The sequence below is a fragment of the Zootoca vivipara genome, chromosome 8 (assembly GCF_963506605.1).
Source record: "Zootoca vivipara chromosome 8, rZooViv1.1, whole genome shotgun sequence".
Classification (NCBI taxonomy): Eukaryota; Metazoa; Chordata; class Lepidosauria; order Squamata; family Lacertidae; genus Zootoca; species Zootoca vivipara.
The window spans coordinates 48,162,673-48,179,733 of NC_083283.1; the positions used below are offsets into that span (position 1 = coordinate 48,162,673).

Below are 17,061 nucleotides of genomic sequence, written 5' to 3' on the forward strand. Positions count from 1 at the left end.
CAGGTTTATCATAGGCTGAAACTGGCCGAGGAGCCCCAATAAATACGCATGCAGAAAGAGAGAGCTCTAGGAAAAAGTGGCTCGCGCTGAGAGCAGCTTGGCTGGGTGACAGAAGGGGAGGATCATGCGCACAGAGGGGGAAGCGTCAGTACGGGAGACAGCAGCGTTTGCAGTTTTCTCTATTTCAGGAGCTAAGGCGAGGAGCAAAGAGCTTGCTTGGGGAGATCGGGAGGTGCAGTGGCGACGAAAGCGACGAGAGGGTGGCTCGGGAATGGTGAATGAATGACTGTCTCGGTCTGCAAAGCTGGCGAAGCGGAGAAGGAATCCGGAAAACACTTGTCTGCGTCGGACATAAGGAAAAGGGAGTCGATGTTGCAGGCTGCAACATTACCGTGAGCTGCATCGAGCGGATTGGAAAGAGCTGGGGGGGGGGGAGATTGCCACCGATTGTGCTTTGTGTGTGTTTGTGTTTTCTGACCGAGGAGTGGAGGAGAGCCAGTCTTGCTGAATCAGACCGAGGGAAAAGTGTGAGCTTTGTGGTGGGCGAGGTGGAAGCAGGAGTGATGAGAGAGCAAAGGCGAAAACTAGAGGAAGGCGCTGTTGCTGCGGGGCTCTGCCGGGAGGACCGTCGCCTCCGCCACGCACACTCCTGCGCTCGGGAAGGGCTCGAGGAGCCTCAAGTGTCCGCCCCTCCTCGGCGTCTTCTCGGGCAGCCGGGACTATGGAGACTTTAAACAGCACCAGCCTCGGCGAGCCTCTGAAGCCGCCGCCGTTGCCGCAGAGCCCGCACCACTCCTTCGCCGAGAAGAAGAGGCTCCACCGAGCTCCTTCCCCGGCCAGACCTTTCCTCAAGGACCTCCACGCCCGGGCAGTTTCCGCCAAGCCCCCGCCAGTGCCCCCCAAATCCCCCAGCCTCTCCGGCAAGCCGCAGTCCCCGCAGGCGGGAGCCCGCCCGCACTCGCCGGGGCTGCTGGCCACGCAGAGCCGCCTCTCCCGGCGGAGCTGCGCCCAGGGCGCGAAGGCGGCGGCGGCGGCGGCTTGCCTCGCTGCCGGCGCGCCTGGCAAGGCGAGCAGCGCCAAATCCGCCCTCTCGAGCAAGAAGGCAGCCCGGGCCCAGGATCAGGCGTGCGCCAAGGCCGGCGGGAGGCAGCCCGGGGGCGAACCAAGCAAAGGCAGGAAGGGCAAGCGATGCGCCTCCTTGGCCCCGCCGGGCTCCCTGGCCCCGGCTGCTGGGCTGGGCAGCGGATCCGGCGCCAGGATCAGCCACACGGACAGCAGCTCCGACCTGTCCGACTGCCCGTCCGAGCCGCTCTCCGACGAGCAGAGGCTGGCTCAGGCCGCCAGCAGCGATGCGGAGTCCGGCACCGGCTCCAGCGACCGGGAACGCGATCAGCCGCAGCCAGCGCCCGCTCTGCCCCCGGGGCCAGGCGTTGCCCCTCAGCCTGCCTCACCTTCTTCGGACGCCGCCAGCAAAGGACCGGCAGCCGCGCCACCTGCCTCCCCGGCTCCCTCGGGAGCAGCCAACGTGGAGCAGCAGCCGCCGCCGGGAGACGAGGCGAACTGGGGGGGAGCCCCGGGGAAAGCGGCGCCGGCCAAAAGCGCGCCGCCTGCGGGGAGCCTGAGGCTGGGCGGCAAAGCCCCTCTGGTGGTGCTTCCCTCCTCCAGCGAGAGGCAGCTGGTGGTCGACGAGGAGGAGCTGCTGAGGGAGATCGAAGAGCTGCGCTCCGAGAACGATTACCTCAAGGTAAAGGGCGGGAAGAGGGGGGGGGAGGAGGACCTGGGGGAGCAGCCAGCGGGTCAGGGAGGCGGGGAGGCGCCAAGGAAAGGCAGCGCTTGGCTGGCCTGGAGCCTGGAGGCAACTTCTCAAAAGTAACAGACACTCCAGACACTGACTGGGGTGTGGGGTGGGGTCGTCCATCTGGAATAAGGGCAGTTTCTTGGAAATGAGGGAGGGGATTCCTTGGAGCAAGGAGCATTGACAAGCCGAACTGGACGGCTAGGAACTTTCCTTCCCAGTTTGAGTTATTATAGGATGTAATAACAGTGGTGTGCTGGTCCAGAGGTAGTAGTTTTTGGCGAGGAGGAGAGATAGGGGTGACAATTTTGCACCCTCTTTCACCCCATCTTCTCCAGAGCAAACGGGGTTCAACTTGGTGGTTCCTGAAGTTCTTCTGCTAACGGATGTTCTTATAAAAAAGACATACAAACGCCGTGTCTCACGGTTGCAGAAATATGCGCTCGCTTTGTGTCCTGCAGTTGAAGCACAGTAATGTCAAACTTCTTTACGTTCAGAGGGGTGGCGGTGTATAAGTCCCCTGCAGCAAAAACAACCCGAAGAGTCTTGTGGCCCCTTAAAGTTCGCCTTTTAAGCGGGCACAAGACTCTGTGTTGGTTCTTCTTTCCATTGAGGCATGTGGGCTCTTCAGAATGGTGCTACTGCTGTGCTGGGTTCCAGATTAGAACCTCCTTGCAGCTCCATCAAAGGGGGCTGGACATTCCTTCTATCAGGGCACTTTAATTCCACAAGAGGAGACACCAGTTCTACAGAGACGCTTCCAAAAATGTTTGTGTGGATGGAAGGGAGTGTGGCTCTTGGAGAAGGAGGATGCCAGTCTTTTCACCTCCAGGATGTTTATGAGAGAAGCAGTTAGTTGCCTGTGCATGGATGTTGTGGGAGGTTGTTTGTGAATTAGATACTACTGACAGCAATTTCCTTTCCAAATTCCTTTCAGCTCCTCTTTATAGTAGCTGTATGATGCCCACTTTAAAGTAGTGTAAGACTTTGGATTTAAACCTTTGGGTTTAGTAGGAAAGTTTCTGAGAAGAATCTTATGCAGTTTGTTCCTATGCATGTTTGTCTGGAAAGAAATCAAAATGAGTACAGTGCAGTGGCATTTACTTTCAAGGAAGTTTGTCTATGACTGTAGCCTCATTCAGCCTGCTGAAGCACAATCACAACCCATAAGGAAGAATAGATGTTTTATTCTTGGAATCTGTGAACAATTGTTTCCCACTTTTATATTTTACTTTGTTTACAAGCCACTATATGTTGCATTCTATTAGATTTCAGTTATGCAAATACGTTGCAAATCATACAATTGTTTTGTTAACTTAAATTTGGCATGGTGGTTTTCCAAAAACTGTAATGCAACTTGGAAAGTTGACATCAGTGGAACTTTCTTCCAATTTAAAATGAGGACTGAGTTGCCTTTGAGCTTCATTGTTGTTGTTTTTATTATAAAGCATAATATAAACATGTAGATATTTGACCTTCCACTAGCAGTTTGATGATCTAACACAGTAACATGTGGAATTTTTTTCCTTTGGAAGACTGACTGGCAAGCTGGTTGGTTAAAATGGTAGTGTTCTGAAAGCTGGTTATAGCTTAGTGAGTCTACATGGGAAATCTTTTTGTCTACAGTATTCCAATCTCTGTGATAATAAAATACCTGCTTTCAAGAACATCCACCCCACCCCATAACAAACTGAAATGGTAAAAAAAATAGAACAACAAGAGCTAGTTTATGTGCTTTATGAACACTGAAGATAGAAGTTAAACAGTTGTATAAAGTATAATTTGTTTGTGAGGGAAATGACAGGTGAGAGATCACACATGGAGAGCTATGGAGCTCTTTCAATACAGGGTTGTCAACATTTTTTATGGTAGGTGTTTAACAGCTGTGGCAGGGAGGGAAATTAGCAGAGGATTTTCCTGCCATGGAAATTGATAGGCAGTCTTTCTGTGCTAGATTTCTGTCTGCTGGGCAGCTGATAAAGGCAGGGGGTCCTAGTAGAAAGGAACTGCCCACCCTGCCTGCATAATCAGTTGCAGTGTGCCTCAACTGTATTTGACCCTTCATACAACGTATCTGCAAGTATTCTCAATTCCAGCAGTATGATATCACATGCACACAAAATAGGGTGGGGAAAATGCAGCAGTTTATGGACATTCTCTCACATTTATGTTTTTTTTTTTAAAGGTTAAATGTGTGCTCTAGAACAGGAGCAAGGGAAGGCAAATGTTCCCAAGAATTTTGAAAAACCTGTACAGATACATGTGTATATATATGCAACTTCATAGCAGATTTGCCAGCTAAAAGAACACGAAGCTAGATGAGTTAAATTGGATTGTGGAGGAGGAGCCTACAGCATAGCTGCCAAGTTATCCCTTTTTTTAAGGGATTTTCCCTTATGCTGAATAGGCTTCCTCGCGAGAAAAGGGAAAACTTGGCAGCTATGGCCTACAGAGATCTTTAAAAAAAAATCAGAAGTACTGTATGTTTTAAAACAGATCACGAAATAGTGTGGGCACGTGGAACGGCAGTTTGTATCAGAAGCATATTCACCAGAATACAAAGATCATCCCACAGGTGCCAGAATTGCACAAGAAACAAATATACCACTGGGGGCGGGGGGAATATAGCATTTCCCCAGCTCCAAAATATAATGGTTTCTTTGTTGGGGGAAATGTGATATCCCTGTAAGGGAAGTACAACACTCAGCCTTGCTGTGTGCACTGTATAGGAAACAAAAGTGTATTTAATGCACAAACCCGATTGTGGGGAGAGTCCCTTGAAGACATGTGGGAATAACTTTGTCAGGGAAGGGGATGAGAGAACATGAAGTGTGGGGTTTTAAATCAAAAGGCTTGTGTGAGCCTTGACCACACTTCCTTCCCCCTTGCTCAGTTCTTTAGCATGGCCCTAACGAAGAGATCAGGCACTTTTGCTCCCGTTGTTACCTGACTACAACCTGTCTTTTTCAAAGAAACCTGGATTGTTCAAGAGACCAGGGGTAGCCAACATGGCTGCCTGAAGAAGTTGTTGGGAGTTGTAGTCCATTAACATCTGCAGGGCGTCATGTTGTCTATGCTTGCTGTGGGCTATAATACAGACCCCATCCACACAATGCATTTAAAGTGGTACCCTACCACAATAAGCAGTCATGCCCCCTCCCAGTATTCTGAGTTTAGCACTTAGTGCTTAGCACTTAGCACAAAATGGAATGGTTTTGTAGGGGGTTGGATGGTTTCAAAGTAGGTGAGAAAGGGAAGTAGGATCGTTAGGCCAGGCTCTAGTTGTCTGAAAAGAAGTTGGTGGCATTTCACCCAGCCTCACTTTAAGCATGTTTCTTTTGGGGGGGAAAGAAAAAGTATAGCCAGACCCATCATACAGTCGGTTTAAGTACGCCTTGGTTTGAGTATTTTCAGTTTAAGTAGTCCGCGGACCTGTCTGGAACGGATTAATCCACTTTCCATTACTTTCAATGGGAAAGTTCGCTTCAGGTTAAGTACGCTTCAGGTTAAATACAGACTTCTGGAACCAATTGTGTTTGTAAACTAAGGTACCATTGTATTTTAGCCAGCTGTATGGTCTATGCTATGGTATGTAGCTTTTTGTTTAATTTAGCCTTTATAAGGGTGGAAATATAGCAGGGGAGAGCAAGCTTCTTTTCATCACCAAGTTTGAATGAAAAAACAAAGCACCCCACTTGCTTTATCAGTTAAAATGAGATCTCTCCCTTCCCTAATTTGGGGTTCAAATCATTTGTTATCTTATTCATGTATTTGTTCCATAACAAAGACTGTTAGTAAGTAACTAAGCTGAGATCTGCCAGAATGAGTGAAGATGTGGCAGATCTCCAGGTCAGCCATCAAGTTCCCTGCTCAGCCAGGCTCCCCAGGTCCTCAACCCTCACTCAGCCAGAGATCCATGGGCATAACTTCCTCATCCTAGCTCAGCAAGGACTAAAATGACACCAGTGGAGCTTACCCTGGCATGAGCCTTAACAAATAGGAAAGGGTGGCAGGATTGGGCAGGGGGATCCTAACTCCATTCAGCTTGGTCACGTGACCTGGCAACCCAGCAGAAAACATGATGGCAAAGGGGGTGGCATAAGTCAAACACAATTTTAAAGGCTTATTTTCCAGGCTTAGGCTGACAGCAGCCACACTCCTGAACAGAGTTTGGATCTGGTGTACTTTATGCCAGCTTCCCATATTTAGGATTGTTCCCTTAACATATTAAGCAGGCCCCTAGGATAAAGAACAGCCATACTAAAAATGTTATTATAAAGATGCTGCTTAAAATTATTTCTCCTATGTTAAGTCTTCCCATCCATAAATAGAAGTCACTGTTCAAAATGCTGCTGCATGAATTTTTATGTGCTGGAACTTCTACAAGGGTTTGTATTTACAATATGATCTTTTGGCACACTACTGAAGCTACATTCAGAAAGATCTATAAATAAAAGAAACTGAGATTGAGTAACCACAAATACTGTACCATCTGACTTTCCTTCTTGTGAATATAGTATTTTGGGTTTAGATTAACAAATGCTTCACTTTGTAACCTTTTATTTACAGAGACTACCGTATGTGAATTTTGCCTGGAGATGGAATATGTTAGAACTGGACCTAAAAGAGTGGATTAAATGATTAAAGATTAAGCTGCAAGGGGGAGTTGTTTTTTATAGAAGCAACATGGTACAGTAGTGTTGGGGATCAGTCTGGTGGTTGTTTTATAAGGTTGGATTAGTTTACTGTAGACCTAGACAGGGTAGGGTAGTCTTGTCAGCCTCATTTGCATTTAAAGTAAGGAGTTTGATTTGTAATGTAGCACATACAAATGGATGAGAGGTGAACGTTTCTTCATAGGAGAATAGGAAGCTGCTATGAAGACCATTGGTTCATGTGGCTCAATATTGTCTACTCTGTCTGGCAATGGCTTTCCAGGGTTTCAGCCAAGGAACATTCCCAGACCTACCTGGGGATGCCAAAGATTGAACCTGGGACCTGCTGCATGCAAGAAAAATGCTGTACCACTGAGCTGCAGTCCTTTACCTAAGCTGTGGTCCTTCATGTTGCATCAATGCATTCCATCACTTTGAAAAACTTATCTGCCAAGTGAAATAAGGTGGTGGGAGGGCAAAGAGTTCGGCTCCCCTCAGCCTCATATTTTGTATTAAAATTAGACACTGCCCCTCCAATCAAGAACAGTTCAGACATGAAAGAGTCCAGTTCATGCTTGTGAAGAACTACATTGGCTGCACCTGAAATATCTAGTTGGACCATTATTCTTCTGGTCCAAAATGACACAGTAGCTGTCTCCTTCAACTCTTAAGTCACTTTCCCCAAGCCTTTATTTATGCAGCAGAAGTTTTAGGCATATCATCTGAATGGTATCCAAGGCTTCCTAACATCCTGTAAAGCAGGGTGGGAAACCTCTGGCCCATGGATGTGAAGCAGTCTCTCTGGGGCCTCACTGTTTAGACTGTGCTCCCTCTTGTGCCACTCCCTCTTCCACCCACTATGACTAGCTGCTCTGCAGGTTGGCAAGGAAGAGAGGCAGCTGGGGAGGAAGAATTGCATGAATGGACATGCATTTGAATGGATGGGTATGTGTGTGAGAGAAGGGGAGAGAGAGTGGGGTAGCTCTGGCCCCACCCACTTTTGCTTTTGGCCCCACAACACTGCTTGCACATGGTTCCTGACAGATTAAATATGACTCTTGCATAGTGGAGGTTTCTCACCTCTGCTATCAAGAATATGAAGGCACTACGTTTTCCTATGAAATCACCAAATGTCATATAAAATGTCAAATACATTTTATTAAATTTATTTATTGAATTTATATACATTTTTGCCAAGATCCTGAGTGATAGCAAACTAAGCTAGAGTAGATGCATTCATTTAAATGGGTTTTCTGATTAATGTGGCTAACAGTGGATATTATCTGGTGTATACGTATTGTAGAATCTTTTTTTCTTTTGCACAGTAAGAATATCTAGAATTGATGGTGATTATTTAAAAACATATATATCAAAGGCTATGCCTTACTTCTTTGGGAAGGGTTTGTCATTCTGTTGCATCTTAAATGTATTAGTCAAGGGGGGGATAAATCTAACCTTAGGCATCAGAAGAACATCGACAATCTGCAAATGCTGGGGCAGTCAGCTGCTAGAGTGAGAATTCAGCTTGGGAAACAATGGCTGTGGGTCTATCCTCTTAGCCACAGCTGTGGCTCTGCTGAAACATGGCATTGTCCAGGGGAAGCAGAGTGAATGAATACACACACACACACACACACACACACACACAATCTCCAACTGTTTAAAACTGGGAGCAATTTGAAAACACATTGACACTCTTAAGAGCTCTGGTAATTTTTTTGTATTGGCTTTACATGCATGACCTTTCAGAGGGTTTCATTGTGCAAAAACAATGTTACCAAAAAGCCTAAAGATCCATAATAAATAAATATGTTTCTAACTGTATATTTTGTAACTGGTACAAATGGTGACATGAGCATGAGAATATTGATGCGTATAGTTATTTTGGACCCCCCCCCCCCGAGATTAAAAAACATTAGGGTAATTTAAAGAATGGAGAGATTAGTATTCAAAAGTTTCCTAGGGCAAATGTATAGCGCCGAGTCTTCTTTAAAAAGAGAAGAAAAGAAATATATAAGCTCTGGCTGAAGCTGCCACTGGTTCAAACCCTTTGAAGCCCATTAAGTAGCAGAAATGAATAGCATCTTCTGCATCACAACAGTGCCCTTTTTTCCTTTTTCTTTTACAACAGCCACTCTCATGAATTTTTATAAGCTTTGCATTTTTCAAAAGCAGACACAATCTCAACACACTTTCCCCCACCTCATGTTTATTTTCACTATACAGTAGTGTAGATTTACATGCTGGTTTTTCTGTTTATGTTGACATAAGTGTGGTGAATCTTGTTAATAAAAAGGCCACTAATGCAAAACAGAAGAGCATATGTAAAACAATTGTGTGTGCAACAGCAGTTTGCGTGTTAGGCATGACAGATCTTCTAGTTATTTCGAATTTAAGCTTCCCTCTGGTTTGACTGTTATTAAATAGTAAGTATACTTTGCCTCACTCTTTCTGCCCTTCCCACAATATCTTTGAGCAGACCTTGGTTCAGTGGGTTTATCAAGGAAACACAGCAAAGAATTTGCCAAGCATTGCTGCTCAGCAGTTTCCATTCACTTCAATAGGGCTTGAAGGGCAGCCCAACCCCAGCCTGATTAAATAGAATGGCAGCTGTGCACTCACATTGCACTGAGCATTTAGATGGCAGTCCTATGCTATGCTCAGTTAGGCTTCAGAGGGACTGGGGCTGCCATCCCTAAGCACCAGGGACTAAGCCTCAATAAGCTTGTTGGGCTTTATTACTGAGTAACAGGCATAGGGTTGTGTTGCACTCTGTGCTTGCCAAGTGGATTCAGGATCTCATACAATACATAATGTGGATCTTATTTACTATCCTATTTACTACCATCAAAAGGGGGAATCTTTTGATGATCTTGATGTCATAGACACCACACTCTGTGAAGAATGCTTGTGGGTGGGGAAAAGACTGTTAACGACATTTCCAAACATAGATCCCAAAGTTAGACACCTACTGTAATAACATAAATAAAAGTGACCTAATTTCACTTTCTGTTTATTTGCACTGATGCTGAGCAACCATATGTACCCACTGCCAAAGCTAATTATTCCTCCTGTATTTAAGGGTTTACACCAGACCTTATTTGAGTTACTATGGGAGTCTATAAATTTGCAGCCACTTGTAGGATAGGTGTTTAAATATTACTGAGAGCATTCCCCAAGCATAACTTTCTTGATTATCACAAAATAAGTACTGTGCTAATGGAAATGACAGCTCCCTGCCCCCTTCTGTCTCACTGGTTTTTTTAAAGTGGTTTTGTTGTGCCAGGGTTCTTTACTCCACTTGTGCAAACCCAGTGCTTTTTTTTTCTTTTAAAAAAAATATTTAAGGGTACTCTCATTTTGATTCAAGAAAATCATTGTTTTATAGTTCAAATCGAGAAAAATAAATACAGGAAATGGACAGAAGTACAAAGATTCGCAAAATGTTTAGCAGTATGCGTACCCCTGAGCACCCCTAGGAAAAAGCACTGTGCAAACCTATGCGTGTGTATAGCACACACACAGAAGCAATGCTATCCTTCAGGGGCGCCAACTTAGGACCCAGGTTCTGGGTGCCTAATTGCACCCATGACGTAAGAGCGTCATGACATCATGACATAACATTACATCAACGCACTGCAGCGGCACTTCTGAGGTCTTGCACCACCTTGGAGATCACATATGAGGCCTCGCGAGACCTCCGACATGTCTTCTGGTTCGTACCGGAAGTTGCGTCCTGACGTTTCCTCAGGGGTCGCGTCTGGCCTCTGATGTGACTTCTGGTACAAACCGGAAGTCATGTAAGAGCCTGTGCTGTGGGTGCCCAGGTCCCCAGGGCCCCCTATAGTTGGCGCCTATGCTATTCTTAAAGAATTATAGGCATAGACGTGTACTTGAAAAATATCCAATAGGCAGAACTGCTTGGTTTTGCTCCTCTTTAAAAAGGCCAACAAACTGCAAATTGTTGTTGTTTAGTCGTTTAGTCGTGTCCGACTCTTCGTGACCCCATGGACCATAGCACACCAGGCATTCCTGTCTTCCACTGCCTCCCGCAGTTTGGTCAAACTCATGTTCGTAGCTTCGAGAACACTGTCCAACCATCTCGTCCTCTGTCGTCCCCTTCTCCTAGTGCCCTCCATCTTTCCCAACATCAGGGTCTTTTCCAGGGAGTCTTCTCTTCTCATGAGGTGGCCAAAGTATTGGAGCCTCAGGTTCACGATCTGTCCTTCCAGTGAGCAAACTGCAAATTGAAGGTATCTAAATCTTTGTTGGAAGCCTTTATGTGAGAACTAATCTTATTGCCGCTTTCCATCATCAGTTTTCTTTTTAAACACAGAGCTAGGTTAATAATAGAATAGTTGGTGTCCCAGGAGTCATCTTCCAGCATGTTAATGGCCTATCCACTGAGCCTGAAGACCTGCTTATAAAGGTTTTAGCTTGAGAGAGTCAGGTATATACAGATTAGATTAATAGGAATGAGTTGGTTTTTTTTTAAGGATATTCTTTTCTAGAAGAAATGTAATGTACTGTACTGTATTGCAAACTTTAGCAAAAAAATCTTAGAAAGCATAATAATTTTAATTTCAAATTTGGAAGGTTGTATGTGTGTTGGTGTAAGGCAGTGATGGCCAAACTTGGCCCTCCAGCTGTTTTGGGACTATAACTCCCCATCATCCCTAGCTAACAGGACCAGTGGTCAGGGATGATGGGAGTTGTAGTCCCAAAACAGCTGGAGGGCCAAGTCTGGCCATCACTGGTGTAAGGAAACATAGCAGCACAATAGACAAGGATATGAACTGATTTTACAGCTTTGATATATAACTCTTTTTTGCTGTTCCTGTTATTTCTGAAGAGGTAAGTTACAACTGGTATTAGTTTGCAAGATCAACATGAGCTTGATGTTGCTTGCAATATTATTTCAACAGGATTCTCCTTGTCTGCTGGACAGCAAATAGGGACTGTGCAGCAGTTGTGAGTGCTGGATTACTCCTATCATATTTTGATGTGTGTCTTGATGGGGAGGGAGCAGAATCACCTTTTTGATATCTGATAGTGTTTTGGGTCATGGCAGGATGAGCTCGATGAACTGCGGGCTGAAATGGAAGAGATGCGTGACAGCTACCTTGAAGAAGATGTTTACCAACTTCAGGAACTTCGACGAGAGCTGGACCGTGCAAACAAGAACTGTCGCATTTTGCAGTATCGTCTCAGGAAAGCAGAACAGAAAAGCTTGAAAGTTGCGCAGACGGGTCAAGTGGATGGGGAGTTAATTAGAAGCTTAGAGCAAGATCTAAAGGTGAGTGAAGGCTTTATGCATAAAGACATCAAAGTTAGTCATGGAGCTCTGCACATGCTATCTGCTATAGGCAAGTCAGAGTCCCGTGTGCAATTGGCTGCTACATTGCCTTCAATAAAATCCTTGATAAGTAATTGGTAAAAGCCTATCACATTTCACAGCTATGTCTGAGTATTTGGTGGGGGGGGGGAATGGTTTCTGTGGAAGTAATCTGGCACAGCCAGATCTAAAGACTAATGGAAGCTCTTGCTGGTCATAGAAGTCACCACTGTTCCTATGTGAAGCATAGCAGACTTTGCCCCGAAGAACCATCTGTCTCATTTCTCAGGAGCCCCACTGTCAGCCAGTAAGGACCAAGGCACTTCAGAGTGCACATAGGAGAATCACACTTGCTACAAGAAGACATACAGGAATCAGCTAGGGCGCATCCATAGGAACGTGATCAGGGTGGTGAGGGATTTTGGAAATCAAGCCCCATGTTGAATGGATGAAAGTGCTGGGTATGTTCAGCTGGAGAACAGAAGATTAAGGGGGAGAAAGAGCTGTAAAATATCTGAAGGGAAGTCACTTAGAAGGTGGAACAGACAGGTCCTCTGATCCAAAGGGCAGGACTATAACTAATGGGTGGAAATGGTTAGAAAGCAGATTTTGGCTTAAATGTCAGGATAAACTTCCTGATGGTAATAGTTGTATGACAGTGGAACAGAGACTGCCTTGGGAGGTGTTGGGTTCTCCTTCACAAGAGGTGTTTAAGCAGAGGCCACCTGTCGGTTACAAAATTTCTATGCTAAGCAGGAAATTGGATCAGATGACATTCAAGATTCCTCTCACTCTAAATCAGGGGTCAGCAAACTTTTTCAGCAGGGGGCCGGTCCACTGTCCCTCAGACCTTGTGGGGGGCCGGACTATATTTTGGAAAAAATATATGAACGAATTCCTATGCCCCACAAATAACCCAGAGATGCATTTTAAATAAAAGGACACATTCTACTCTTGTAAAAACATGCTGATTCCCGGACCGTCCACGGGCCGGATTTAGAAGGCGATTGGGCCGCATCCGGTCCCCGGGCCTTAGTTTGGGACCCCTGCTCTAAATTATATGCTTTGAATATTCTCTGCATTTGGAAACCTAGCACATTATGCAGAGGTGTAGGCTAAAAAAAACCCTCCCAATGAAGTACTAACTTTTCACCTGAAAGGAGCCTTGGCTGTTAAGGAGCAATCAAATTGGCTTCACTCACCTCATTCTGAAGTAGGGGACTGATTTAAAATGTATACACAATACTTGCATCCAAACTGAGCCATGTTTCCCACTGCCTAAACTGAAAATTCCTAATGCTCTGAATTGTGCTAATCATGTGTGCAACTTGGTTTTCAGAAGACTTTCTCTCTTCAGTATGTACACTTGATCTGTAAAAAAAGAGAGATTTATATACATATCTGTGCTGTGCTTGTTAAAAAAGAGGGGGTTGCGGCGCTCATCTTGCTTTAACGTTTGTGCGCAGACAGTATTTCTGGGTTGTGTGGCCAGCATGACTAAGCTGCTTCTGGCAAAACCAGCGCAGCGCATGGAAACGCTGTTTCCCTTCCCGCCGGAGGGGACCTATTTATCTACTTGCACTTTGACGTGCTTTCGAACCGCCGACCTTCTGATCGGCAAGCCCAAGGCTCAGTGGTTTAGACCACAGTGCCACCTGCATCCCCTAGTTAAGGATACTGATTAATTCTTTCCAGAGTGGTTAGTCCCTTGCAGCAAAAATAATAAAGATTTTTGTGGTACCTTAAAGACTAACTTTTTTATGGCATCTGATTTTGTGGAGTATAATCTACAACTTCAGGAGGCACTGAGGGGGATTGTTAATAGTGAGAGTCAGAAGATAATGAAATGCAGAAAAGTACAGACAGTGATCATTACATTACTATTAGCAAGTGGCCTTTCACAGGAAGCCAGTTTATGTTAATAACACAGAAAATCCTGGTATTGGTAAACCAATTAACACATCTAGTGTGTTAAAAATCTATTGTGCCAATTCACTTTACAAGTGATAGCACTGAAGTTCTTGATGATGTGCTATCTGTATTACAGAATGGGCAATTTAAATGTCCTGGGTGGTTTAAATGCCCCTCCAATTGAGAGGGAGGGAGGGAGGGAGCCATTTCTGCTGTCAGGAAACCTTTTACACCTTACATTATTATGCACTTATGTTTTCAATTTTGTTAATGGGAAATGTTTTTAAAACTGCTACTGCTGTTACTACTACAAGATATGTTTGTATACTCTTTTTGGAATAGGTAGCCAAAGATGTATCCGTTAGGCTGCACCATGAACTAGAGAATGTGGAAGAGAAACGAGTTAAAGCAGAGGATGAAAATGAAATCCTTCGTCAACAAATCATTGAGATGGAAATATCGAAACAGGCACTGCACAATGAGCTGGATAGATTGAAAGAGGTAAGTAGCAACCGATGACATACCTAATGAGAGGCTTGCTGGTAAAATAAATCTGAAATATATTTGAAACAAAACTCACTAATAATATAATTCCAGCCAACAAAATACCTGTCACTTATATACCTGTGAGTGACAGCATCTCCCAACTTGATTTTTCGCTTTGTCCAATAGCATCTATATTCTAGAAATCCACTGTTTCTGACTCAGAGATCCTCTTGTGCATCAGAGGGCTACATGCCTCTTGGCTTCATGTGAGATCTTATTTCTCCCAACCACCAAGCAGATTATTGGTGCTGTTAATGCATTGTATGAATGGGTTGTCCTTACTATGTAGGAATTTGTTTCTATAACGCTTGCTTTTCTCACATTTGAAAGTTATTCGTCATATTTAATGTTCCTGTGGGAGGACTGAATACATCCGGAGGATTTAAAACAGAGATGTTAATTGAGACATGTGCAGCTAAGCTTCTGTTTAATACCTCATTGAAATCTGGGGTGGGGTGGGGGGAATGCTGTGAAGCAATAGAGAACTGGCTTTACAAGTAAGAGTTTGTATATTGGGATGCGGGTGGTGCCGTGGGTTAAACCACAGAACCTAGGGCTTGCCGATCAGAAGGTTGGCAGTTCAAATCCCTGTGATGGGGTGAGCTCCCATTGTTCGGTCCCTGCTCCTGCCAACCTAGCAGTTCGAAAGCATGTCAAAGTGCAAGTAGATAAATAGGTACCACTCTGGCAGGAAGGTAAACGGTGTTTCCGTGTGGTGCTCTGATTCACCAGAAGCGGCTTAGTCATGCTGGCCACATGACCCGGAAGCTGTACGCCAGCTCCCTCGGCCACTAAAGCAAGATGAGCACCGCAACCCCAGAGTCGTCCACGACTTGACCTAATGGTCAGGGGTCCCTTTACCTTTTTAAGAGTTCGTATTAGAGAATTATTTACATTGTACATCCAGCCATAGAGTACTTGTTCTTTTATTTGGTATCTAACCTAGCAGATGAGCGCTGCAACCCCAGAGTCGGTCAAGACTGGACCTACTGGTCAGGGGTCCCTTTACCTTTAAATAACTATTATAATTACATTAAATTGTACAAAGGGATGATTACATGACTGGATGAAAGAAAATGAAAGCCAAGCACAGTTTCTTGTCATTACATAGTCTTGTATGATGTAGCATCCGTCTTCTTGTGCCAGCACAGATCACTTTGGCAAATACAGTCTTGGGTTACTTTAAAACCAGATTGGCATGGGGCATTTAGACACACTCAAAAACTAGCCGTCACTTATTTAGTTTAATCTTTCAAACAATACTAATGAGAAGTAGCATGTTGCTGTTTTCTATTTTATAAATTGGGCAAAACATACTTAATTTCTTTGTGCATTATGGTTGTAAGAATAGCTGGGTTTTGCTGAAGCTCTTGATCAATAGACCTGAATATGCTTAGTTAGTTTATTTGAAAAAAATTCCTGCCTCTAAACTTTAACTTCCAAGGGGTGTACAACATAATTAAAACCTATATAAAAAGCCAAATAAACAAACCAATAACAGTAGAGTCAGCAGTTAAAAACAGTCAACACAATAAAGCTTTTTAAAGACATAAGAACAGCAGAACAAATAATTATAACAACAGTAAAACTTAAAATATTTATAACACTAGTAAAAAAACACTTAAAATTTTCCATAAACAGCACTGAATTCAGCTGACATTCATTAAAAATGATTATGGACAGAGAGAGGTCCATAATAATTCAGGCACCACAACAGAAAAGGCCCTGTATCCTGTCACCGCCTATGTCACATCCAAAGGTGGGGATATTCTTAACAAGGCATCTGATGAAGATCTTAATAAAGGACAGGTTCATATGAAATCCATATTGATAGCTCGGTTGGCAGAGCATGAGACTCTTAATCTCAGGGTCATGGGTTCAAGCCCCACATTGGGCAAAAGATTCCTGCATTGCAGGGGGGTGGACTAGATGACCATTGTGGTCCCTTCCAACTCTACAATTCTATGTCTTTGTCAACTGTTCACCTACTGTTCCATAGCAAGATATTTATTATTAGCCACACTTTGGGCAGCTTGTATGACAGAAAAAATATATGACCAAAACAAGAAAAAAAATTGTATTCACTTAATAATAAAACGTAAAATATTTTTTTAAACGTAAAAAGCAACATATGTGAGTCTGTAAAATGAAGCACTTATATAAAACCAGGGAAAGGAGGAACTGAAATATAGTACTTACATGTTTGATTTCCAAAGGCATTTGTCAAAGAAGGTGAGTGACGGAGTACAGAAACCAGTGTTATTCAGACTTCATTTTAGTTGTTATATTGGCATGGCACCGTTGTGCCTGCTGTGAAAGTGAAGGTTGCTCACAAAAGGTAAAAATATCTAGCGCAAAAAATGCAACAATAAAAACAATAAGGAGCATATGAAAACTAGACATATAGATGGATGAAACTATAAAAGCTTGACTGAGCAGAACAATAACAAAATAAGCAATCACATTTACATTATTATTTAGTAACTAATACAATCAAGAGAAAGCTCAGGTGAAGATGAGAGCCTTCATCTGTCATCGAATAAAATAATAAAGTCCGTGTTGGGCACATCTACCAAGGGAGGGAGTTTCACAGTTGGAGTGTAGCTGCTGAGGTAGCCCTGATTGATCACTACTTATCCTCTGAAGGTGGTGAAACGTAAAGAGAGGCTTCCCATAATTAGCTCAGCTGCTGGGCTGGTTTGTATGGGAAGAAATCAATATTCCAAATACATTTACTCTGGACTGTTCGGGGCTTTAAATGTGGTGTTTTTTTTTTTAAAAAAAATACAGTAGTAAGTTGAATTATGTCCATTGTTAAA

The 17,061-nt window shown here is 44.1% G+C and overlaps 1 protein-coding gene across 1 annotated transcript in view; it reads left to right on the plus strand.

Moving 5' to 3' along the window:
- The first annotated feature begins 428 nt into the window (after positions 1–428).
- MTCL1 (microtubule crosslinking factor 1) overlaps positions 429–17,061 on the plus strand; it is a 91,972-nt gene continuing 75,339 nt past the window's right edge. The window contains exons 1-3 of the mRNA XM_035125651.2: positions 429–1,744; positions 11,522–11,746; positions 14,039–14,197. Of these exons, the coding sequence (XP_034981542.2) occupies positions 722–1,744; positions 11,522–11,746; positions 14,039–14,197 (1,407 nt within the window). The 5' untranslated portion in view covers positions 429–721. The remainder of the gene's footprint in view (positions 1,745–11,521; positions 11,747–14,038; positions 14,198–17,061) is intronic.